We start from the raw sequence: 27,172 nt of genomic DNA on the forward strand, positions 1-27,172 counted from the left end.
TATTTTTAAAGGACTACCGTGCACAGAATGGGGCACAGGTAAGGCTGGAGCACAGAGAGCTGGAAGAAACGCAGTGCACTGATCCTGGTGGCCCAGACAGGCTGGTGAGAGGGGTCAGACTGTGCCTGTGCTTTGAAGGTAGAGCCTACAAGCTTTGCTGATGGGTTAATATAAAGAGTTTATCTTCATATGGATATGACAGAAGAGTCACAGGTGACTCTGAGGTTACAGGACTGAGCAACTGCAGAATGGCATTGCCGTCCACATGGCTGGGGCAGCTTCTGCGGGAGCCGGTTTGTGAACCTGTGAAAACCAGGCTGATATTTTAAAAACCCATTACTGAGGACAGGTGGGAAGTGATTTTTTATAAGAACCAAACATAATTCTGAGAGTCAACGCTATCATTTCAGATCGAGGAGAATTTCTACAATGCATATGACATGAGGTTATTAAATAAATGTTCCAAAGTGCATAATCACTTTTATAGTCAGGCACAGACCATACGCTTTTTTCTAAGACATTTTTGCAGTATTTTTTTTGGAAGGGAGTCCTGAGAACCACCCTATGCGTTAATTAAAGCAGCTGTTGTTATTCTCATTTACTAGCTAGGGAAACTACGGTTTGGGAAGATTAATGGCTTGCCAACATCAAATGCTAATAAGTGATAGCACCAGATTAAACATGTAATTTTCTGATAATAAATCCCTAGCTAAATAAATGTTTTCCCTAGCTACACTGCGTTGCTATATTCTAAAGTAAGCTTCCAAACATGAAGGGAATTGTGCTTGTCTTCGTTTGGGCAGAAGCACCGCCAAAATCGTTGTACAATGGGAAGGCATTATATCAACTAACATTACAACTGCAGAGGAGAGTCAAAACAGAGCTGCCCCTTCCTCTTTGCTCTGAACATGACTTACTTCTCTGGGCACAGTCTAGACTCATTATTAATGCAGAACATCACCCGATGGCTTGGGGTAATCCCTCACATAGTGTTGAGTGGAAATGCAGTTGAGTGATCCATAATACAGACAGCTGGCTGGCTGTGGAGGCGAGCACTTTTTTCCTCACCATGAATTTATATTAAGAATACTCCATTTTCCAATGCAATAAAATAGCTATACATAACTCTTTCAGTCCAGTCTTGCCAAGCCATAATCCAGACAGAACCCCCTGAGCACACCCCTTCTTTTTTTTTATATATAAATTTATTTATTATTTTTATTCTTGGCTGCGTTGGGTCTTTGTTGCTGCGCGCGGGCTTCTCTTGCTGTGGAGCACAGGCTCTAGGTGCACGGGCTTCAGTAGTTGTGGCTCGTGGGCTCTAGAGTGCAGGTTCAGTAGTTGTGGTGCACGGGCTTAGTTGCTCTGCGGCATGTGGGATCTTCCCGGACCAGGGCTCGAACCCGTGTCCCCTGCATTGGCAGGCGGATTCTTAACCACTGCGCCACCAGGGAAGCCCACCCGCCATCTTTCTGGAGCTTCCCCCATGCCCTGTCCTGTCTCCGTAGTTCCATCTCAGGCTGCAATTTTGAAGAGTGATTGTCTCGGTGCAGGGGCCCTGAAAGCTCATCGGCCCCCAGGTTCTCCCACGCCGAGCCGTGATGGTCTGAGCCTGTACTAGGCAGAGTGGCACTGCTATCCTTTATCAGGAGGCTGCTGAGCCTGAAGCCCCTGTTCTCAGGGGGCATATTCACTCTTGGCTGCAGACTATCCCAGGAGCTCCCAGCCCAGCTTCTGAGCTCTCCTGGGCTTTTGTACTAATAGCTGTTTGGAAATTTTGTGGTGTGCATGCTTTAAAAGCATGTAAAGAGTTTGGGTTTTTAACCTTTCCCCTCCTCACCCCCTTAGAGCATCTGATCAAGAGAGAGGAGAGCTGCGGTTCTCACCCTCTGGTGAGCATCAGTCACTTGCAGAGATTATTTTAAAGGCAAAACAGGCCCATCGTTCAAAATTCAAACATATTAAGGGCAGACTTCCCCTATGGAGGGGTATCTGGCAATATCTACCAAAAGTACAAAATGTACCTTTGACTCGGCAACTTCACTTCTGGAATTCCCTCCTGCAGATACCCTGGCACATATGAAGTGTATCAATAATTTGATATACTTTTTAAAAATATTTATTTATTTTATTTATTTATTTTTGGCTGCATTGGGTCTTCGTTGCTGCATGCGGGCTAGTTGCGGCGAGCGGGGGCTACTCTTCATTGAGGTGCGCAGGCTTCTCATTGCGGTGGCTTCTCTTGGCTGTGGAGCATGGGCTGTAGGCACGTGGGCTTCAGTAGTTGTGGCTCGCAGGCTTCAGTAGTTGTGGCTCCCGGGCTCTAGAGCGTGGGCTCAGTAGTTGTGGCTCACGGGCTTAGTTGCTCCGCGGCATGTGGGATCTTCCTGGACCAGGGCTCGAACCTGTGTCTGCTGCATTGGCAGGTGGATTCTTAACCACTGTGCCACCAGGGAAGCCCCTGGTATACTTTCAAGTTATTCACGGCAGCATTGTTTGTAATAACGAAAAGTGGGAAACAACCCAAGTGTCCACGACTACTCAGGAGACAAGCTGAATAAATATTCTATACAATGAGACACGAAGCAGCTGTAAAAAGAATGAGGCAGTTCTCTATGTAATGATTTGAAGAAATCTCCAATAAGTATCATTGAATGAAGAAAAAAAAGGCATAGAATAGGGTATACAGTGCACCACTTTGTGTGTGTGTGTAAGGAAAGGGGAAAAAATATAAACAGATATTTGTATTGGCCTTTATTCACACAAAGAAACATGGAGGATAAATAATACACAAATAAAAATGGAATATTAGCTATCTGTTGCTACGAAACAAGTTATGCCAAAACTTAGCAGCTTAAAGCAACACGTATTATCTCACACAGTTTCTGAGGTTGTGGAATCCCAGAGTGGCTCAGCTGGGAGGTTCTGGCTCAGAGTCTCTCAAGAAGCTGCAGTCGAGCTGTCCCCTGGGGCTGCATTGATCTCAAGGCTCGACTGGAGCTGGAGGATCTGCTTCGGAGCTCACTCATGTATTCACTGGCCTCAGTTCCTCCCTGGTGGTTGCCTGAAGGCTTCAGTTCCTCACCATGTGGGCCTCTCCACAGGGTTGCTCCCGACATGGCTTCCCCCAGAGTGAGTGATTCAAGAAGTGAGAGAGAGCTCCCAAGAGAGCAGCCACAGTGTCTCTAATAACGTAACTGGAGAAGTGACATACCATTGTTATTGCCATATGCTGTTGGTCACACAGACCAACAGTGAAGGAGGGACTACACGTGTGTGAATTCAGGAGATGGGGATTTCTGGGGGCCGCCCTGGAGGCGGCCCACTACCCGTTCCTGATGGGAAGTGGAGGTAGGGGATGGGTGGAAGGGCAAGAATAGGAGCCAGACTTCTTAATGTACGTCTTTTCGTATTGTTCTGATTTTTAAACCATGTAAAAACCTTTTACTTATTCTAAAAATAGAATAAACTTTAAACAAAAAAATCTTACAAAAGTACTCCTCTTGCTCACCTTTGACACATTACAGCATTATTTTTAAAGGCTGCACCATGATTCATTTAACCAGTTTCTTATTGGAAGGGCATTTAGGTGGTTCCTAGGCTTTGCTATTACAAACATTATTGCAATGGATATTCGTGTGCCTGTAGTTTTGCATACAATGTGAAAGCATGTCTGAAAGATAAACATCTAGAAGTGGAATTGCCTAGTTAAAGGGAATGAACATTTACAACTGGATACATATTTTCAAATTGTCCTCCAAGGAGGTTGCATCCATCACTGTAAGATAATCTCTATTTCTGGGGGTCCAGGGTGCCGACTGGGCTTCTAGATGTTTTAAAAGCCCCACAGATGATTCCAGTAAACCACCAGGGGTGAGATGCTGGCACTGGACCCAGAGCTTATGTTCAGAGACCTTCCCAAGTGTCCAGATGATTCTGCACCTCCACCATCATGAACCACATGCTATCGTCTTTCTCTTGGGCTATTACTACATCGTCTGCTAACGGGGTCTCCACAAACCTACTTCCGCCCCCTCCAGCCTATCCTCCCCGACTCAGCCCAAGTCCTCTTTCCAAAATGTGAATCTGCTCACATCACTCCCTCCCTCTGCCTGAGATCCTTTAATACTTCCAAGAGTCTGGATAAGACACAGAACCGTTGGTGAGGTTCGCGGGACCTGCCCTGCTGCGTCATCTCATCCACGCTCCCCCAACTCTGAGTACTTTCTTTCAGAACCTCAGTGCCAAGCCAGAAGCTCTCCCCCCACAGGGCTCTGCACAGCCATTCCTCTGCCTCTCCTTCCTCCGCCACCTCCTCCAGATGTCTTCCTAGACCCCCCCGGCATAGGGCCCAAAGCACCAGGCATCTGCCCCCTCTGGTAACATCACAGCTGTCACTGAACAGTTAGTTATGTGGTTGCTTTGGATCTGTGCCCATCTCCTCACTGGACTACGCTCCCATGGGCTCTGACCTCCAGGGGACCGTGGGCTGCATCTGCCCTCCTCTCTGTGGACCTAACTTAATGCTTGGCCCACAACAGGTCCTCAGCAAACGCCTGCTGGGTACAAGGAAACATTTCCTCAGTTTTCTACTCTGAAAACTGAGGGTAACTAGATCCACCGCCCAGGGGTTTTGTGCAGGTGTTTTAAATCAGAACCCATGCGGTGGGGATGCTGGCGGTCAGCTGGGCGCCCCTTTCTCTCCCACGTGCCAGCCTCGCAGAACGCAATTCATATTTGTTCGGCAAAATGTCCAGTTTCTGCACATCAGGGACATTCCGGTCACTCATAATTAAAGAACTACACGTGGTAACTCCCCGACCACAGGCTCTAGCTGCCCTCCGGTCACCAAGTCTGGAAACCAGCTTGGAGTCAGCTTCTCCCCAGAGCCAAAGGTACTCCCACTAGGAAAGCACTTCAGTGGTTCCCCAACAGGCAAAGAGAGCCACCATCCCTGACTCATAATCATGGGGTGCCTTCAACCTGGGGGGAATGGTGGGCACCCCGCCGAGAATTCATTCATTCAGCAAGTGTTAACGGAGCACTTACTCTGCCAGGCTCTACCCTCATTCTCGGGCTGGAAGGGACCCTGGGGATGAACTGGTCCAACTCCTTCCTTTAGAGTCCAGGAAACTGATGGCCACAGAGAGGAAGTGACTTTCGCAAGGCCCCTTACCCTGCAGAGATGATTAGTGTCAGCTGTGCTGGGGGCAGAGGCGTGATTAGATCACAAGTCTATCACCTCCATGTTCCCTGGTCCAGCTGCACATCCAGTGGTCATCCTAGCCCAGCAGGGTCAGCAGAGTCTGCTCAGATAGACTGGTAGATTCTCAGAAGACAAACTAAAATGGTTTTCTCAAGGGAGGCTGGGTCTCTAAACAGTTTAATGTAACTAAATGTTGCAGGTGATTTGTCCCAGCGGCTTCTCCAGGCTCACCTCTCTCCAGTCTCCCTCTCACACTCAGCACTCAGTACTTAGTACTCAGTACTCAATGTTTAGTACTAAGTACTAAGTACACTCAACTTCCTTCAGTTCACTCTCTGGACCCTGGGCTTGCATGTGCTATTTCCTATGCCTGGGAAGACCGCTCCCCTCCGTTTTAGTCCTTTTGGGCTGCTATGACAAAATACCACAGACCGAGTGGCTTCTAAACAATAGAAATGTATTGCTCACAGTTCTGGAAGCTGGAAGTCTGAGATCAGGGTACCTGCATGGCTGGGTGAGAGCCCTCCTCCGGGTCACAGACTTCCTGTATTCTCACATGGTGGAAGGGGCTGGAGAGCCCTGTGGGCACGAATCCCATTCATAAGGGCTCCACCCTCATGACCTAATCACCTCCCAAAGGCCCCACCTCCTAACACCATCACCTTGGGGGTTAGACTCTCAACATATGAATTTGGGGAGGACACAAACATTCAGTCCATAACACCCTCCATCTCTGGCTAGCTCCCTCCATCAATCTCCAGGTGTTGGATCAAACATCTCTTTCTCAGGAGACTTACTCCAGACTAGGTGAGGGTCCCCCTGCCATATGCCCCTGTGACACCTCTTCTTCCCATATCATGACTCTCATCACACAGAATGGATGATCCATCTTTAATATCCTTCCTCCCTGAGAAACTTTAAACACTGCCAGGGCAGAAACTGAACCTGCATCAACCCCAGGGATGCCCAGTGCCCAGCACAATATGACCAGCACAAAAATGCAGGTACATGGTAAATACTTGTGGAGACTGAGAATCAATGAACCAAGAGCTTAAGGAAGTACCTAGACTCAAATCCAGAGACGAGAGTGAGGACAGACTTGATTGGGAACCATCACTTAAGTGAAATGGATGAGAGGAATTAGGAGAAATCCCAGGGTGCAGGAAGAAAACATTTTCCCTGTAAAAGAAGGATCCTCTTTTTTTTACATGTAAGGAGGCAGGTCTACACATTAATTAAACCCTCATCGTGAATGGGGTCTGTGATTTGTGATCAAGGTGAGCAGAAGTTTCAGGATATAGCACAGGTTTTTAGGGCCCGTGTCTAACAGCCCCACACACTGATACAGCCTGCGCTCCTCACATCTGGATTCCACATGCACGTGACTCATGGTGACTCATGCACGTCTGTGGTGCAGTAGTCATGGGGTGATGTGTTCCAAGGACTCGCACCTCTGTGGTGATGACAGACAGCAATCCTGCGTCTGGCGCTCCACGTAGGAGGTTATTAAAACCAACCCCAACCCGAGGGAGAAAGCCACAGTGGCCCCCTGCCAAGAGGGTAACCAAGGCAGAGAGATAGAATTACACCATTTGCTGGCTTTTTAAAGTAGTAAAACTAGAAGCAGCCATTCGTTTGCTAACTCTGTGTAGGCTTTTTCTCAGAGAGACCAGAAGCAGCTGAACTGAGATGTACTTTTAAAGGGCATCTCACACTGGGTAAGAGATCCTGAAGTCAGAAGACCCCAGTTCTAGTCCTGACTCTGTCACTGACCCCCAGGGCCAGCTTGAGGGCACCAGTTTTCTCCCTGTGCCTGTTTCCCACAAAAGAAAGGAAAGATCTTTAAGTTTCCTTCTGTTCCGTTAAACCTCTAATGTGAATATGCGAGGGTAAAGGTGGTCTTTTGCCTTCACTCTCTGTGATGGACTGAATTGTGTTTCCCCTCAAATTAATATGTTGAAGCCCTAACTCCCAATGTGCTGGTATTTGGAGGTGGGGTCTTTGGGAGGTGATGAGGGTTAGTTGAGGTCATGAGGGTGGGGCCCCCATGATGGGATTAGTGCCCTTCTAAGAAGAGACACAAGACAGCTTATTCTCTCTCTATCATGGGAGGACACAGCAAGAAGGCATCCATCTGCAAGCCAAGAGGAGGGTTCTCACCAGAACCTAACCATACTGGCACCTTGATCTTGGACTTCCAGTCTCCAGAACTGTGAGACAATACATTTCTGCTGTCTAAGCCACCCAGCCTACAGTATTTCATGATGGCAGCCTGAGCAGACTTATACACTCCTCTTGCCCTGCTCAGGGTTGCTTCTGTCCTTCAAAGTCAAGCTGGGAGGCATCAGGTGGGAAAAGGCCTTTGCACACCCACCTCTGGTGGCCACAGTAGGAGTATCCCCAACCGAAATTCCCAGTGCCCTATGCTTGTGGCTCAGATCCCCATCAGCACCCTCCACTTGCTAGAAGAAGGTAGTCCCTGGGTTCCTGAGTCTGACTCCTCCCAGGGTGGTCCATCTCTGGAGCCCCACAAGGGGGGCAGGCCTGGCCCTGGGAGTGGGTCTCCAGGCATCAAGGCAAGGATGCTACCTCAGCCCTCTCCTCAGTGTGGGGCAGTCCAGCAGTGGGAAGCAAGACCATAACAAGAGTACCTTAGGGTTTATGGCAATTGACAAGTTTCCCAATGAATGTCTCTCCCTGTGCCACACAGAGACCCTGAGAGAGAGGCAGAAATGATCATTCCCAGTTTACAGATGAACAATCAGATCCAGAGAGGTCAATTCCCTTGCCCAGCATGGGAGCTACAAGATTTAAACCCAGTCTTTGGGCTCTCAGTTCAGTGTTCTTTCTACTCTGCCACGCTGGTTCTAGATCTGGGCACAGACAGCCACAGGGTGAGGTGGGGCCACGAGAGGTCCTAGTGAAGCCTGCCTGCAGTGGGTGAAGCAGAGCTGCTCCCAGCAGGGGGGAGGGTCAGGAAGCTCCCCACGGAGGTGATGCTGGCCCTGGGCTGGGTTTCCGCCAGCAGGGTGGGATAGGGACGTTGTCCTCAGTGGAGACAGGATGGGCTGGAGGTACAGGGCTTACTCAGAGGATAGGGGAGCTGCCCCCCTAAAGAACTGGAGGGAGCAGGGAAGACCTGGGTGGGGCTCAGGAGGGGAGGAAGGGATTCTCCGCCACTGCCAAATCAAGGCACTCGACTGGAAACTGGGGGAGACAGTGGAGAGCCACTGAAGGTTACTGGGCAGGGGTGGACCCTGTGCCAGGTGCCACAGGATGAAAAGACTGGTGGTCTCTGTCCATTCACGCTCTCATTCATTGAACTTTATAGAGCATCTCCTGTGGGCCAGGCCTGGAACTCAGGGTCCGAATAAGAGCCGGTCTCTAACCTCCAGGAGCTCGCAGGGCAGTGGGCTGTGTGTTCCATGCACATCTAGCCTACAGAGTCTTTCCTGGTGCTGGGGTGCCCTTGTATGAGGTCTGTCTCAGGGAAATTTCCAGGAGGTGGAGATGGGAGGAGTCCTCTCAGCTGCAGCTTGTAGAAGAGACTCCCCCATTCCTCTCCCCACCTTACCCCCCAGTCTGTGGAACAACCCTCCAAGGCAAGGAAGGCTTCTACAGGCAATCACAGCTTGGGGGCCAGGGGACCTAGAGGAAGGGAGGATGGGCGTCACTCTAGAGGCCAGAGAGCCCAAGGTGCCTTCAGGGGTGTGGGCATAACTGTGTCTACTTCCTTCCTGGGCCCTGGGAAACTGGGCTTGCTCTCCATGCTTCAGAGAACCTTCCAAAAAGCGAGTGAAGTGTTCTTCAGGACACCTGCTATCAAGGCTCTAAGTGGAGGCTGCCTTTATGAAGGGCCAAGGACACCCTTAGCTCCTGAGCCAGGCCTGGCTGAACCCCAGCTGCCTCCCCATCCAGAGCCCAGCATGATTTACAAAAAAGATGCAGTCATGGCATCAGGCTCTTTGTGATCTGGCACAGAGCTGGGAAACATACATCCCAACCCCAGTTAACTACGGCCACACCGAAAACACAGCCCATTATTTCAGGACAGGTCAGCTAGACTGAATCATCCTTGGGCAGACAGAGAGTCTTCAATTAGGGGACGAGCTCAACAGATATGTATGGGTAAAGTGCATCTCTTACATACCACCATTGCCTGAGGATAGGATAATTCTAACCCATCTGATCATCTCACATCTCATATGGACACACCATATATAAATAAATACTTATCAAAATTCACTTCTAATGGCATTGTTGAACATTTACTCATGTGGATGATATCACTGTATCATTAGTTACAAACACCATAAATGAGAAAATGGGCAACATTTAAAAGTGTCAGTGGCCATAACAGATGTGGACGTAGGGAGGGAGGGGGACAGGCACGCGATTGTAAGGAGAAGGAGTAGCATTTGTCTGGAAGGGCCCTGAGAATTTCGTAGAACTCCTGCAACTATCTTATGGTCAGCTCTTGGTCATCACAGTAATGGGGAGGACCAAAGAAAGGCATGAATAATCTAAGATGATGAGAATTAAAACAAACCAGTTAAAAAGTGTGCTTCTGGCTTTGGCATGCAGTCAAAGGTAGATACAATTCGACACACCCACCCTCTTTCTACACCCCGATACCCAGTGCATCCCGGTGCTGGTTGTGCTGGCCATGCTGGCCAGAGCAGCGGGCTGGGAGGCAGCTGGGCAGGCAACCACAAGCAAGCCATAAGACTCAAGACTCTATCCTAAATGGGGGAAACATTTTCTCACAGGCTGCATAGTTAGAGAGGCACACCCAGCTGTGCAATCAGCTCACCTGCCCAAGTGAACAGACGATATACAAAGGTGGACAAGTTGTGGCCACAATTGTATCAGGGGTCAGGGAAGTTGGCCCTATAACCAGAAAGACCAGCAGGACAGACGAGGTACATTACAATCCTTTCCCTCCACTTTTGATCCCTTCTCTCAAAATGACTATTTTTTAATCTTTATCTAGGCCAACTTGGAAACAGGATTGCAGGGCAGAAGACACGGCATTCCTGAGTGAAGAAGAGAAGAATATCTGGGAGTCGTTTTTTTTTTTTTTTAAAGTCATGGAGACAGGAATTGGGACCAGCTGCAGGGAAGTATGTACCCAGGAAACATCACCATCTGCTGCCAGATTATCCAGATTGGGGGTGAGGGTCTCAGCAGCTTCCCCTTCTCCCAGAACTGACTTTGGAGTCACATAGCCCAGAGTTTGAACCCATCACTTAATAGCTGGTAACCTTAGGCTCTTTACTTAATCTGAGCTGCAGTTACCTCATCGGAAGATGGGGATTCCACGGGGCTGCAGCCGGACAAAGCATGTGCTCAGCACAGAGCCCCGCCTGAAGTCCCCAGTCAGTAATGCGTCCGCATTATTATAACTCGTGCCAGCTCCAAAATGACCACGAGGCAGACAGGAATAGGAAACAGCATCTCAGGCAGTGGGGAAAGGAGCTCGGGGCAGGGGGAGAAAGCAGCCACCAGCGCTGAAATCTCTGGGAGAGGCCTTCACACACTTTCACCCACGAAAACCGGGGTGTGGACACACCGGTGGCCCCTGTCCTCAGTGCCCCCCACTCACGATCGCTTGTACCAAGTCCCACTCGTCCGACCTCAGAACACTCACTGGCACAGGTCTTGCCATCACTGCGGAGCACGTGTTCCTCGGGACACTGGCAGGCGAAAGATCTGTCGGTGTTGACGCAGGAGTATTCGCAACCGTGGTCGCTCAGCAAACAATAATCCACTCCTGCAAAACCCAACAGCCCGGTGAGATGTCCTCGAGGCTCCTGGGCTACTGAGGATGGGAATCAAGTGACCGTTCGTGCTTACACCACCCCCCCACCTCCGCCCCAGGTTCTGCACCGGGAAGGCACGCAGTCCCCAGGAGACACCCCTACGATCTCCAGGGGGCCAAGAGCAGGGGACAGAGGGGGCCTGCTGTCCTCTGCAGTCGTCACATTTTTCACGCCTGTTGCAGAAACCTTTCCCTGTAAGAGAAGCACGAAGGGGACTCACGGGAGCAGGTCTTGAGGTCCTCGTTGATGAGGAAGCCTTCCGAGCACTGGCACACGAAGGAGTCCTCGGTGTTGAGGCACAGCTGCTCACAGCCGTGGTCCTGCTCGGCGCAGTGATCCACCCCTGAGGCAATCACACACGGGAGAGACCGTAAGCAAGGGCGCTGCGCCCACCAGCGAGGGGGCATCAAAAAACAAAACCACCTCCCAGGGAGCCCCTGCTGGGCTATCTCACTTCAAAAAGAGTGACGTGGAAGGTTTCATTCTACCCTGTGCCACTGGCCTTGTTTGTTTTTCTTCGCATTTCTTTGAGGAGTAACATGCATACGACTCCTGTCATGGGTGGTAACGAGAACAGCCCTCTGTGCCAGGCCTGGGCACGCGTCACCTGCAATCCCGGGGCAACGCTGAGAGCGGGTGCCACCCCCATTGTCACTGGGAGGAGAGCCAGCCTCAGGAAAGTCCAGCTGCTGAGCCCACAGCCCGCAGCTGACAGAACAGTGCGTCAGAATGAGGGCTCCGCACCCAACTACTTGGGCTCAAATCCCACGTTCGCCGCTTCCCAGCCGCGGGATGCTGGGCCGTCATTTGGCCTCTCTGCCGTCATCTCATGACTTGAGAAATGGGGTTGACGATTACTTTCTTAGAGGAACGTGGTGAGAGGAGTTGATTCATCTATAGCCCTCAGAACAGTAGCTGGCATACAGTAATTACTTCCTGAACGCTTATTATTACCAGTACATTGCTGGGGAAGAATTGTGTAGTTTCTTGACATCTGAAAATGAAAAAGTGCTGTTACCCCCCATAACCAGGACACCCAGATTCAGAAAACAAACCAAAGCCAAGGCCTGCATGCGTGGCCGATCCTGGCACCGGCGTCCTGAACAGCTGGCCCCGCTAGGCTAACAGACACACAGCTGCGGTGAACGGCTCCCACAAGACAGCCCTGCAGGCTTCCTCCCAGATTTCCTTGATGGAGGAAACGCACTCCCAGAGACTGGAGAGACACTGGAGGCCTTGTGCAGGGCCATCGGGTGGGCCTCTTTGACTCCCACAGGGCCTGGGACTGGTGCCTTCTGGAACATTCCACCAGTGGATCTGCCTACTGCAAACACTTGCAGGATCTCAGGAGCCAGAGGCCTGTATTCACATCTCAGTTATACCATTTACCAGTCACGTGACCCCCGGGAAGCTTAATCTTTTTGTGCCACAGTTTCCCCATCTTTAAATAGGGATAAGAATGTTGATGCCTCATAAGGTTCCGGTGCAGGTAAAGTGAGCGAGTGCCTGGAAAGTGCTCACGGCCGTGCCTGCACAGAGCAGGTGCCTTGTAAGGGCTTCCTGTTATGACGGCCTGGGGGCTTCCTGAGCCCCCATGGGGAAGAGGATACCATGCCTTTCTCTGGGGACCCCTGGGAAGAAATGGCTTGGTTTATACCTTCTTGAAGCTGACTAGATGGTCCTTCTTACTAGATCCCAGAGAGAAAGGATGGTTCAATCTCTTTTGGCCGCACCTCTGAGTGCTTCTGGGCTCCCCCAAGGCATGCGGGGAGGGAGAGGCAGGTCATGGCCCCTGGGGCTCTAGGTGGGCTCATCCAGGTCATGCCAAGCCTGCCCTGGGACACCTGCCAGAGCTGTCGGCTGGCAGACCCCGCACTCCTGGAAGAAGGCAGACTGTACACAGATCCATCTTCCCCAGGGCATCTTCTTGAAGAGTGGAAGGACTCTTGCTCACCACTGGCTTCTCATAAGGACTCAGAGACTTCCAGAGGCAAATGCAGAGCAGTGCCAACTTTCTGGTTCAAAACTTCTTTGACTTCCGAGATCGATCCTTAGAAAGCCTAATTGAGGCACTTTGTGCACTAGCTTTCCTGAGGACTGCTCTCTATCTAATACTTCATCTGTGAAACTTCCCCTCCAGGCAGTTTAAGGTCCAAATGCTGAACAGCTGCAGTATTCTCATTCACAATCTATCTCTGTCCCCAAAGCTGAAGCAGATGTGCGGCTTGCTGGGTGGAAAGCGACACAAAGGGCCCCTTCTGTGCTGGTCACGTCACTGCACCCCTCTCCAGCGCACCAGGGTCACAGGCACCCACCGCAGTGTCATGCGCCCCCCACCCCTGCTGGCCTGGACCAGTGGAGACTGTGCCTCATAAAAAACAACGGAGCCATCCAGCTGGCAAAGCCTGCACGTTTCCGTGCATTTACATCACCGAGTGGAGCTTTGTTGTGCCTCTTACAAAAGAAAATTAAGAAAAGTCTTCATAAAAAGTCCCATGTTTCTCAGCTCTGCCCTCAGATCAGCTCTGTGGTAGCCCAAGTGCTCTCTGCGGTCTGTCTCCTCCGTCCCATTGTCTCACCCTGGGGCCAGCACTGGTTACTCTGCCAGGCTCCATGACAATAATGAACTGTTATCTTTAACTGTATGTTTTCCTTGTGCCAGGCACAGTGCTAAGAGACTGAAATGGTCCTGATTATTCCCTTTAACAACTCTAGGAGACCAATACTATTATTATCTTCACTTTTTTAAACAGATGGGGAAGTCAAAGCTTGGAGAACTTAAATAACTTGCCTGGGGTCACACGTCTAGTATGTGGTACTAAACAATCCAGTCTCTGAGGTAGGTGGCATGAATAGTCCCATTTTACAGGTGATGAAACTGAGGCCAGGAACGTTAAGCCTGTCAGACCGTCAGGCTCACTGGAAACCCAGGGGCCTCAAAAGTGACTGGCTGCTAGCGAGCCTGGGGACCTGTGTGTGAACCTGGCCTTCCCATCAGAGCCCCTGCCCCGGGCACACTCACGGCTGCAGGTCTTGCCGTTGGGGTCCAGGGTGTAGCCCCGGTGGCAGCGGCAGTAGTAGCTCTCCTCCGTGTTGATGCATTCATGCTCGCAGCCCGGCTTGTTCAGCGCACAGTAGTTGATCCCTGAGGGGAGAAAGGGCAGACCCTACTTCAGGCTCGGGGCTTCTCCAAGGGCTGATGTCAGCCCCTCACAGTAAATATTCAGTAAGTAAGATGCTCTATAGTAGGGGTCCCTAACCCCCGGGCCACAGACCAGTACCGGTCCGTGGCCTGTTAGGAACTGGGCCGCACAGCAGGAGGTGAGCGCCGGGCGAGCGAGCGAAGCTTCATCTGTATTTACAGCTGCTCCCCATCACTCGCATTACCGCCTGAGCTCCGCCTCCTGTCCGCATTATGGTGAGTTGTATAATTATTTTATTATATACTACAATGTGATAATAATAGAAATAAAGTGCACAATAAATGTAATGCGCTTGAATCATCCCGAAACCATCCCCCTCCACCCCACCACCCCCAAGCCCGTGGAAAAATTGTCTTCCACAAAACCGGTCCCTGGTGCCTAAAAGCTTAGGGACCACTGCTCTATAGGCTGGAGACAACAGCTCCTGCTCTCCATGTGCCTGTTTGAAAGAGAACCTGGCACCTGCAGCGAACCTTCGCATTCTCCAGCATAGGTCTCTTCCCCATTTGATGGCCAAAAAGCTGGTGAAATGGGTTGAGCGCCATAGTTCCCAGCCCATCTCCCCCCCAAGAAAGATGGAAAAGCTGGGAAAATTCAGTCTCTTCTTACAGTTAACCTGATAACTAGGGCTCAAAACATGCAGGGAGCTGCTGTTGGCAGTGACATCTGACAGTGACATGGGACAGCACAAGACAGAATACACAACAGCTGATCTTACAAGATACCCAGCTATTTAGGAGAGGCAGGAAAAGGCAGTTGCATTAAGAAGGATCCAATGCTCAACCTGGCTCTGGGTGAGAGCATAACAGCAAAGGTATCAAGAAACTGGAGAAGACGCATCTCTGATGCCGGCCCAGGTAGTTGCGGCTCTGTCCTATGGTAACATTCACCCCCATCCTAGCTGTGCTTCTGCCAGCAGAGGGAAGCAGCATCACAACCAGCAGCCAATTAGCAGTTTCATTTTCTGGTAGAAAATGCTAAAACCACAAGATAGGCCACTCCCCCCCCCACCCCCATTCCCCCCCCACCCCGCAACTCACACACACCAGAGAAGGTAATGGGAGAGATGGAGAAGTATAACGGGAAATAAAATAAGCTTGTGGAGGGCCTCTATGAGACTGGTGTTGTGAGAAATGGTCACCAGCAACCTCAGGGGCTGAGCTGGATCCATTTAACTGCATTGTTCTTTTTCCTGGGGATGTGGCAGACATTGTTGGTTGCCTTGCCAGCAACTATTACCCTGTCTTCTTGAAACCAGAATCCTGACCCCCAAGGCATGAGTCATAAGTTGTCTAAGCCAGCCTGGCAACCATGTTTTCCTGTGTCAGTGATTGGTGTAGAGCTGGGAATATGCCTAGTTCTCGCCAATGAGACATAGGAGGAATTTATTGGGGCCCCTAGGAAAGATTTCCCTTCCTGAAAAGACAAAGATGTATGAAAAGAAATGAAATGAAACCCACACCCGAAGGACCTCAGACTGTCCCTTAAAGGGTCCATGATGTGCCCTCCCATGTGACTGGTGGGTGGAACTTTCCACGTGCACAGAGCACGGGCAGAAGTAGGTGCAGACCGAGCACAGGGAGAGAACTCCCACGACACGCAGGGGCTGGCCTAAGAGGAGAGATCCCACCACGAGGGTCACGGACCCCTTGGCACTCTCTCTGTACCTCATCCCTTCTTCAGGACAGAGGCAGAATATTGTTAGTTGTGCGCGATTTCTCAGTTCATCAACAGCCTTACCTGTGCAGAACAGACTGAACGCCAGGAAACAAGTAAAGAGCTTCAGTGAAGAAAAACAGGTCCGGCAATAAAACTCCGGCCACACAAAAAAATGGAGCTGGAGGAATCAGACTCCCTGACTTCAGACTATACTACAAAGCTACAGTAATCAAGACAATATGGTACTGGCACAAAAACAGAAACATAGATCAATGGAACAAGATAGAAAGCCCAGAGATTAACCCACGCACCTATGGTCAACTAATCTATGACAAAGGAGGCAAAGATATACAATGGAGAAAAGACAGTCTCTTCAATAAGTGGTGCTGGGAAAACTGGACAGCTACATGTAAAAGAATGAAATTAGAATACTCCCTAACACCATACACAAAAATAAACTCAAAATGGATTAGAGACCTAAATATAAGACTGGACACTATAAAACTCTTAGAGGAAAACATAGGAAGAACACTCTTTGACATAAATCACAGCAAGATCTTTTTTGATCCACCTCCTAGAGTAATGGAAATAAAAACAAAAATAAACAAGTGGGACCTAATGAAACTACAAAGCTTTTGCACAGCAAAGGAAACCATAAACAAGACAAAAAGACAACCCTCAGAATGGGAGAAAATATTTGCAAATGAATCAACTGACAAAGGATTAATCTCCAAAATATATAAACAGCTCATTCAGCTCAATATCAAAGAAACAAACACCCCAATCCAAAAATGGGCAGAAGACCTAAATAGACATTTCTCCAAAGAAGACATACAGACAGCCACGAAGCACATGAAAAGATGCTCAACATCACTAATTATTAGAGAAATGCAAATCAAAACTACAATGAGGTATCACCTCACTCCTGTTAGAATGGGCATCATCAGAAAATCTACAAACAACAAATGCTGGAGAGGGTGTGGAGAAAAGGGAACCCTCTTGCACTGTTGGTGGGAATGTAAATTGATACAGCCACTATGGAGAACAATATGGAGGTTCCTTAAAAAACTAAAAATAGAATTACCATATGACCCAGCAATCCCACTACTGGGCATATACCCAGAGAAAACCGTAATTCAAAAGGACACATGCACCCGAATGTTCATTGCAGCACTATTTACAATAGCCAGGTCATGGAAGCAACCTAAATGCCCATCAACAGACGAATGGATAAAGAAGTTGTGGTACATATATACAATGGAATATTACTCAGCCATAAAAAGGAACGAAATTGAGTCATTTGTTGAGACGTGGATGGATCTAGAGACTGTCATACAGAGTGAAGTAAGTCAGAAAGAGAAAAACAAATATCGTATATTAATGCATGTATGTGGAACCTAGAAAAATGGTACAGATGAGCCAGTTTGCAGGGCAGAAGTTGAGACACAGATGTAGAGAATGGACATATGGACACCAAGGGGGGAAAACTGCGGTGAGGTGGGGATGGTGGTGTGCTGAATTGGGCGATTGGGATTGACATGTATACACTGATGTGTATAAAACTGATGCCTAATAAGAACCTGCAGTATAAAAAAAACAAACAAAACAACTAATACTAAACTTTCATTGGGTTATTTGTATGGAAATATGTTAATATAAATGTTTCAGACATTACATGAAATTTCTAAAAATGTTATATTTGTATTTGTATGGAAATATGTATGGAAATATGTTAATATAAATGTTTCAGACATTACATGAAATTTCTAAAAATCTTATATTTGTATTTGTATGGAAATATGTATGGAAATATGTTAATATAAATGTTTCAGACATTACAGGAAACTTCTAAAAATCTTATATGTTCTGGTATAAGGTTATAAGTAATAATCCTAGTTATTACTTTAAAATGTATATCTCAGAAATAACTAATTTTCTTGTCAACTGCATTATTATGAACTTTCATCAAATCTTTAACCATGGTCATTTTTAAGTCTTCTGTCATTTACAGACAGTTCTGGGTGTACTCTGATGATTTTGCAAGTATGTTCCTATAAAAGGGTTTCATCTTCAAGAAATTCATGGAAAAGACTCTGACAAGTACAGGTTTCTGGTAACTGACTGTACTGCTGAACTGAATGAATAAGCATTTTCAGAACTCTAATGAAAAACTGATGAACTCATAAAAGTGCTAACAAAAGATCAAGATGAAAAAAAAAAATTAATTACATGGGACTGAGTGAACTGATGAGGATGAGTATAATTTTTGTGACTTTCTGTCTGAATTAAAAAAAAAAAAATCCCACAAGGACTCCGAGGCAAAGAATATACAAATCAATTTTCACTGCAAAGTAAAGGAGCTGTTACAGTGGAGGATTACTGGACTGAATGTCAATATTATGACATAGTATGAGTGTGTTTCATGTTTGGTAATTGCAATCATTGTTGCTTTTGTTGTGGTCATCCATGTACAATGCTTGGTGTCAGTCTATTTATCTCTTGTAAAAATAAAATACAGTGTGTGTGTGTGTGGAAAAAAAAAAAAAATGACTTCTCAAAAAAAAAAAAAAATAAAACTCCGGCCACAGACAGACAGACAAACAAAAAGCCAAGCAAACACAGAACACAAAGGGTCCCACAGTTTGGGGCCACATAGTGTAGGGCCTGCAAATCCTACACTTCATTACACCATCAGAGAAAAGTGAAGTTATCTTCAGTAAACACTGTTTTAAAAAGCCAGCATTCAGCCACTGTGGAAAACAGTATAGCGGTTCCTCAAAAAAATTAAACATAGAATTACATGTGATCCAGCAATTCCACTTCTGGGTTTATACCCAAAAGAACTGAAAGCAGGGACTTGAACAGATACTTGTATATCCATGTTCATAGCAGCATTATTCACAAAGGCCAAAAGATGGAAGCAACCCAGGTGCCTATTGACAGATGAATGGATAAACAAAATGTGGTATATACATAATGTGGAATTTTTTTTTTTTTTTGCAGAATTTTATTTCGAAAAAATTTTTTAATAGATCTTTATTGGAGTATAATTGCTTCACAATACTGTGTTAGTTTCTGTTGCACAACAAAGCGAATCAGCCATATGCATACACATGTCCCCATATCCCCTCCCTCTTGAGTCTCCCTCCCATCCTCCCTATCCCACCCCTCTAGGTCATCCCAAAGCACCAAACTGATCTCCCTGTGCTACGCTGCTGCTTCCCACCAGCCAACTATTTTACATTCGGTAGCGTAATGTAAATGTCGATGCTACTCTCACTTCGCCCCAGCTTCGCCCTCCCACCCCATGTCATCAACTCCACTCTCTATGTCTACCTCTTTATTCCTATCTTGTAACTAGGTTCATCAGTACCAATTTTCCTTTTTTTTTTAGATTCCATATATATGCGTTAGCATACGGTATTTGTTTTTCTCTTTCTGACTTACTTCATTCTGTATGACAGTCTCTAGGTCCATCCACCTCACTACAAATAACTCAATTACGTTTCTATTTATGGCTGAGTAATATTCCATTGTATATATGTGCCACATCTTCTTTATCCATTCATCTGTCGATGGACACTTAGGTTGCTTCCATGTCCTGGCTATTGTAAATAGTGCTGCAATGAACATTGTGGTGCATGTCTCTTTTTGAATTATGGTTTTCTCAGGGTATATGCCCAGTAGTGGGTCATATGGTAGTTCTATTTTTAGTTTTTTAACCTCCATACTGTTTTCCACAGTGGTTGTATCAATTTACATTCCCACCAACAGTGCAGGAGGGTTCCCTTTTCACCACACCCTTTCCAGCATTTATTGTTTCTAGCTTTTTTGATAATGGCCATTCCCACTGGCGTGAGGTGATACCTCATTGTAGTTTTGATTTGCATTTCTCTGATAATTAGTGATGTTGAGCATCTTTTCATGTGCCTCTTGGCCATCTGTATGTCTTCCTTGGTGAAACGTCTATTTAGGTCTTCCGCCCATTTTTTAACTGGACTGTTTTTTTGATATTGAGCTCCATGAGCTATTTGTTGAGCTATTTGTATATTTTGGAGATTAATCCTTTGTCTGTTGTTTCATTTGCAAATATTTTCTCCCATGCTGAGGGTTGTCTTTTTGTCTTGTTTATGGTTTCCTTTGCTGTGCAAAAGCTTTTAAGTTTAATAAGTCCCATTTGTTTATTTTTGTTTTTATTTCTGTTATATAATGTGGAATATTATTTAGCCTTAAAAAGGAAGGAAATTCTGACATATGCCACACACGGATCAACCTTGAAGACATTACGGTAAGTGAAACAAGCCAGTCACAGAAGGACAAATATTGTAAGATTCCACTTATATGAGGTTCCTAGAGTAGGCAAAGTCATAGAGATGGAAAATAGGATGGGGGGTTGTCAGGGGCTGGGGGGAGAGAGAATCGGTACAGAGTTTCAGTTCGGAGAGATGATAAAGTTCTGGAGCTGGACGGTGGTGATGGTTGTACAACAACATGAATGTCCTTAATGCCACTGAACTGTACCTTAAAAATGGTTACAATGGTAAATTTTGTTATGTATATTTTAACACAATTTTTTAAAGGGCCAACATTGTCTTTAAGAAAGATTTACACACAATAATTAAATTAAAAAACATGAAGGTTCTTAAAGAGGTTATCACTCAGCTATCTGGCAAACAGCAATTTAAAAATGCCTCTTCTCCAAATGGTAGTTTACAGCAGAGGTTTAACTGTAGATCTTTGCCTTCTTTACGTGCTTCAGTCACAATTCTTCACATGTTATTTAGTCATTCACACATTTATTCATTCAATCTGTATTTACTGACTACCCACTATGCCCCCCACATCTGGTCCAGTCTCCTCCCTAACTGTGATGAGCTATACATGGGCCAGGCTTGGGTGTAGGTTTATCTGGCAAAGCCTGGAGTGTCCAATAACCCTGCGAGGTCAGATGGCAGGACTGTGAGATGACCAATTAAACAGTGCTTATGAGTGCCAACTCGCAAAGGAGCTAGAGGCCTCACTGAGCAGATGAGAAATAAAAACATGAAAGATTAGTGACCCAGACAGTAAATTGTAATGCCAACTGAGTGGCACAGAGAGTAAGTTTTAGAAAAATTGGACAGGCTACAAAATGTTAAAGCAGAAAGTCGTGTTCCTTCAGTTTGGGAAATCGGGGTCCAGAGAAGCAAAGCAGCCTGTCCAAAGTCACATGGCCAGCATGAGTGACACTGCCAAGACCAGCCTTCGCGTCCCCCAGCTCAACCTGTGGCCCCCGCCCCAGCTGTTTAGAATGTGATGTCTCCAGGACTTCCCTAGCGGTCCAGTGGCTAAGACTCCACACTCCCAATGCAGGGGGCACGGGTTCAATCCCTGGTTGGGGAACTAAGGTCCCGCATGCCGCATGATGCGGCCAAAAAAAAAAGAATGTGATGTCTCAGCCATGGTGCCAGTGTGAGCAATCCTGGAGTCCAGCAAGCGGGTCCCACCCGCCTCTGATTCCACCCTGGGGCCCCCGCCTAGACCGCCAGTTCCGGTCTCTGTGTCGCTGCCTTAATAATTTATGCTTTAAGTCGATGACAGCACTTTCCAGAAAAAGAAATTATGCCTGGATGAGGAGGAAGAACAAATCCTGGCCAAGACTGTTTTCTTCAGTAGGATTCTGCCTTGAACTTTTTTTTTTTCCAGTTTAACTGGATGACATCAAATTCCTTTGAAAAATAGATTTCTTATTAGAATTGAAAATAGCCCACATCCATCAACTGCCGATTAAATGTGAATGGCTGTACCCTGCGCTTGAGATCTTTAATGCTCTCAGTATCCTCAGACTCCTAATAACAACCTCCAGATTTTAAGCCCCATTCCTCTGCTTCCCGATTCCATGTAATGCTCCAGAGAGAGGGTGAGCGCTCACTTTCCGTTCTGCCCTAACCGCCGGCGTGTGCGCATTAGGGCGAGGTGGCTCTCAGAGGGATCTCGGGAGTCGAGGGCTGGGTTTGTAGCAAAGACAATGGAAAAAGTAATGATGAGGCAGGATGCTGGGAGAAGGGCTGATGAGGACATTGGGTTTTAAAAACAAATTCCATTTTTCTTGGATGGAAAGTAGGGCACCTGGCTAAAGAGGAAATGGGGCTATCACTGAATACACATGAATGAGCGTTAGGGACTCGGGCTGGGTCGCAGCCTGAGACTGGCCGTCTGTGGGCAGTGGTCACACTACTCCCAAATGGTCACTTGCTCTGCACTCGTCCTTCTGTTCTTGGCCTGCCTCCTCCCTTGATAACTGTGCAGTCCATGCCTTGGACTCTTCTCTTACTCCAAGTGCCTCTCCAGGCAGGATGTGGAGGGAGGGGGCAGAGGGCGAGGGACTCCTAGACGATTGTAAGAGATGCAGAGCTTCAAGCCAGTTCTCTTCCACTGATGGCCACATGCCCAGCTCGCTTCCTTCTCCCTCCAAAAGCGACACACAGTGAAGCCTGCAACTCCAATGAGTGTCTGAGTTGAACCAGATCTAATTATCCCCCATGTAAGAGATTTGGGTTCACAAAGGAGTCCAATGGTGAGTGCTTTTCCCTGGCTGAAGTCAGCCACTGACACTCTCACCCCTAGAAAAAGGTGTAAATAGCACAGAGAGGAGTGGTCAGGCTGGCCTTTCCCACGTACTGCATGCATGTGTGGTCTAATGGAAAACAATTAGATGTGTCCATCTAATTGTTTTCACATTCCGAATGCTCTCAGTTAAAATTCCCGTCCGATGCTTGAATGTTTCCAGGGTTTGCATCCAGGCAAGGTGGTGGGAATCATTTTCTATAAGAGAGGCTCAGTTTCAAAATATGGGCTCTGCCACCCTCTGCCACCGTACAAGGTTTAACACGTATTAGGGTGAGTGTGTGAGTTAACATGTGCTGTAAGCAGACTGTAGCTTCTGGACTCAATTCTATAAACCACAAAGCTTTTCAAAAAAGATATATGGTAAAACTTTTGAAAATCCGGTCCTGTGATGCAGAACGCTGCTCTACTTATCACCAGGAAGAAGTGGATGAAGGGACACATAAGAGAATATGTCCCTTAATGGGAGTTCCAGAGAGTTCTGTGAATGACACTGTTGGGAGAATGTGTACAATTCAGTGTGCATATGTGTGCACTAACTTCGGGAATGCTTTTTGAGAAAACACTTGCATGCCTTAAAAGGGCCATCTTTCTAACAAGATAGAGTAATTCAGACGATAGTTGCCATTTCTCCAGGATGGTAAATCTCAGAGATCCATTTGCTCATTCATTCATTCACTAAATATTGTGTCACACCAGCACGCGCCAAACACTGAGGTGATGAGGATTCACGAGCGAGAAGAACCTCTGTCCTTGTAGACCTTGCATTCTAGCAGCCTCTCAGGGACAGATCTCTTAAAGAGATCCCACTGGGGGTCCGTGCTCTAGATCCCCGGTCAAGCCCTCTGAGGTGCTAGACGACAGTATCTGAGTCACTCAGCACATCCTTAATATCATCCTGCTGACACCATGTGCCTCTTGAATGCTGCAGGGATGCCCCAGAGTCTTCTATTTTTCCTTCCTTCATAACAAAGAGGAAAGAGCAGCAACTTCCCCTTTCTTAGCAGCCATCAAGTGTCTCATCTTGTAGGACTGGAAGAAACCAGCTCCTTTTCCCTCCAACTCTGGACCCAGCCTTTTCTTTCTCAAAGTCCCAAATACTTGTTGCAGGTTGGGGGCGGGTTGGGGGCGGTGGTAAAAGAAGGGAGGATGTGCCCTCATTTCAAATAGGTGGGAGCTTCAGCTTGGGCCTCGATTTCACTAAATGAATCTGATGGGCAGACCCAGTCTATGCGGTCTCTAAAAATTATCCCCATCACAGGATCAGGTGAGACAAAAGGTAAAATAAAAGGCAGAATACTGTCAGCAAACACAAATGCTGAGTACAAGTGCACCTGGTTGAGACTTGCCAGGGAAAGGAAAACCAACAGGGCCAGCTGAGGAACAAGCCCTTCTTCAAGGCCCAGTGCAACTTACTTCTGCAGGTTTTCTGATCTGGATTCAGGGTAAAGCCTTTTAAGCAGCGGCAGGAATAGGAATCATCTGTGTTAACACACTCGTGCTGGCATCCATGGTTAGGTGAGGCACAGTAGTCTATCTCTGAAAAGAAAGAAAACTCAGAGTGATGAACAAAACTAGAAATCTAGCATAGAAAAGTCAAAGGATTTGCAGTCTTAACTTTTCCTAAACAAATACATTCCCGTGACCTCAAACACTCATGCCACAGAGGGACCTCTCAGTGAAGGTATTTCCATGTTTAGGGATACGGCCCCCCAGGAAGAGAACTTTCTTGACATGTTACAAAATGTTTATGCTTTGTGAAGATGCTTACTTTGTCTTGGTTCATGTCAGAGCCACTAAAATGAAAGTGTGTGACTGGGTGTTGGTTGTTGTGCCGCAGGCTGGGAAGAGAGAGCTTAGCTGAATATTTTACTGAACTTACGCAATTAAAATAATGAAATCTTCCTAAAGTCAAACTTTAAACCACTTAACTGAGTGAAACACTGAGCCAAATAGGATAAAAATGATATCCTGGGAAAAAGAAGGCCTGGGAGTGAAAGGCATATTTTGAGGGCAAAACACCTCCCCTGTTACGTCACTGGCCTCATCTACTCTTAAATTATCTCAAGGCTTCACAGTCAGGGAATGTGATCTCTAGGTCCACATTAATTTAAACCAAAATATTCAGAAACAAAGGTCACATGGAATTTTTAATAGTGAAATTTTACTTGTATAAGTATTTTTTAGATATGGATTAGGACTGTTCTACTGACAGGTCTGCACCAAGTACTTTGCTGTAGTGGAACTTGGGTGCGTTGTCTAAAATGGCTTGAAATAAGTGGCCACTGATGGGGTCTTAGAAGGCGTCTTTTTGTTTTAATGAGGATTTTTATTGTTTTGAGGAATATATGAACTACATCTATCATTTTCCTAATGAAGCATTTGGTATAAATGAGTTTTCCCAGCCTGTACCAAAGGAAACGAAACGAGTAAGAGAAAGGCGTACAATATTCTCAAAAGAAAAAACATTGAGAAAATGCCAATTCTTCCGAATTTAAAGTCATGGAAAATTTTAAACATATATAAACAAATGAACTGAGTAGTATAATAAATCCACGTGCATATCACGTGGCTTCAAGAGAATCAATCTACAGCTGACCTTGTTTCCTGTATGCTCCCATCCCCCATGCTGATGCCATATTACTTGAAAGCAAACCCCAGATGTTATATCATTTTGTCCATAAATATTTCATAATGTATCCTTAAAGGACTGGAACTCTTTAAAAAATATAACTGCAATACCACAATCACATATAAAGGTATTTAAAAAGACTTTTTATTTGGAAATGATTTTAAACTTACAAAAGTTGCAAACATAAAAATACAAGTAGATAGGTACAAGAAACACCTATATACGCTCTACCCAGATTTATCTATTGTTAACATTTTATCCCATTTGCTTTATCATTTGCTTATCTCTCTGAATTATTTGAGGGTAAGTTACATATATCACCATCCTTTTTCCTTAAACACAGTGTGTGCTTCCTAAGAGGAGGGATATTCTCTTATATAACCACAGTGTAGCCAAAACTTCATAAATTTACATTTATACAAGACTTTTATTTAATCTACCATCCATATTCTAGTCTTCTAAATTGATCTAATAATGTTCTTTGTAGCATTTTTCATCCTCCAGTACAGAACCCAATAGAGGGTCAGAGATTATACTTAATATTCATGTATGCTTAGCTTCCTTTAATCTGGAACCATGCTGTCTAATGTGGCCATTTAAATTAAAATGGAATGGAAACAACCTAAATGTCCATCAACAGATGAATGGATAAAGAAGGTGTGATGTGTGTGTGTGTGTATATATATGCACACACACAGTATGAAATGTTATTCAGCCATAAAAAAGAATGAAATAATGGAATTTGCAGCAACATGCATGAACCTAGAGATTATCATACTAAGTGAAGTAAGTCAGAAAGAGAAAGACAAATACCATATGATGTCACTTATATGTGGAATCTAAAATATGACACAAATGAACATATCTATGAAACAGAAACAGACTCACAGACATAGAGAACAGACTTGTGGTTGCCAAGGGGGAGGGGAGGTGGGGAGGGAAGGATTGGGAGTTTGGGATTAGCAGATGCAAACTAGTATATATAGGATGGAAAGCAACAATGTCCTACTTCATAGCACAGGGAACTATATTCAATATCCTGTGATAAACCACAATGGAAAAGAATATGAAAAAGAACGTGTTGATATATATGTATAACTGAATCACTTTGCTGTACAGCAGAAATTAAACGCAACATTGTAAATTGACTATACTTCAATAAAATTTTTTAAAAAATTAAAATAGATTAAAAGTAAATAAAATTTAAAATGCAGTTCCTCAGTTGCACTGGCCACACCTTAAGTGCTCAGTAGTCACAGTAGCTCCTGACTCCTATGTTGTATGTGGCAGATATAGAGCATTTTCACTATCACAGAGTGTTCTATCCAGTAGCAACAGTCTAGAAACACTTCCACAGCCTCTCTTTGTGTTTTATGACATTAACATTTTAAAATAAAACAGTCTCCCCTGCTCATTTTTACTTTTATTGATGTACAACTGACAAAAACCAAACTGCACATATTTAAGATGGACATTTGATGTTTTGACATACATACGTGCCCATGAAACTATCACCACAACCGAGATAACTTACGCATTTCCCTCAGATGTTTCCTCAAGACACTTTCTAATTCATTCTTTCCTACTCACTCTGCCCCCAAATAATCGTTAATCTCCTGTCAAGATAAATTAGTTTGCATTTTCTAGAATTTCACATAAATGGAATCATACAGTTGTGTTCTTTTTGGTCTGGTTTCTTTCATTCCTCATCATTATTTTGAGATTCATCCATGTTCATGTGTATGTCAACAGTTTGTTCTTTTTTACTGTAGAGTAGTATTTCATTATATGGATATACCACAATTTATTTGTCTATTCACCTGCTGGCGGGATTTGAGTTGTTTCCGGTTTGGAGCTATCACAAATAAAGCAGCTATGAACATTCATGAACAAGTCTTGGTGTAGACATATGCTTTCTTTCTTTTTTTTAAAAAATATTTATTGATTTATTTATTTGGCTGCATCTGGTCTTAGTTGTGGCATGCAGGATCTTCGTTGCTACATGTGGGATCTTCGTTGGGGCATGTAGGATCTTTAGTTGCAG

The 27,172-nt window shown here is 46.0% G+C and overlaps 1 protein-coding gene across 6 annotated transcripts in view; it reads right to left on the bottom strand.

The window, feature by feature from the left end:
- MATN2 (matrilin 2) overlaps nucleotides 1-27,172 on the bottom strand; it is a 155,277-nt gene that overhangs the window by 16,283 nt on the left and 111,822 nt on the right. For all 6 annotated transcript variants that reach the window (XM_057532129.1, XM_057532130.1, XM_057532127.1 and 3 more), the window contains 4 exons: nucleotides 23,913-24,035; nucleotides 14,051-14,173; nucleotides 11,249-11,371; nucleotides 10,857-10,979 (listed from right to left, as the gene is read on the bottom strand). In XM_057532129.1, the coding sequence (XP_057388112.1) occupies nucleotides 10,857-10,979; nucleotides 11,249-11,371; nucleotides 14,051-14,173; nucleotides 23,913-24,035 (492 nt within the window). The remainder of the gene's footprint in view (nucleotides 1-10,856; nucleotides 10,980-11,248; nucleotides 11,372-14,050; nucleotides 14,174-23,912; nucleotides 24,036-27,172) is intronic.

Source organism: Balaenoptera acutorostrata, chromosome 17 (genome assembly GCF_949987535.1).
Source record: "Balaenoptera acutorostrata chromosome 17, mBalAcu1.1, whole genome shotgun sequence".
Lineage (NCBI taxonomy): Eukaryota > Metazoa > Chordata > Mammalia > Artiodactyla > Balaenopteridae > Balaenoptera > Balaenoptera acutorostrata.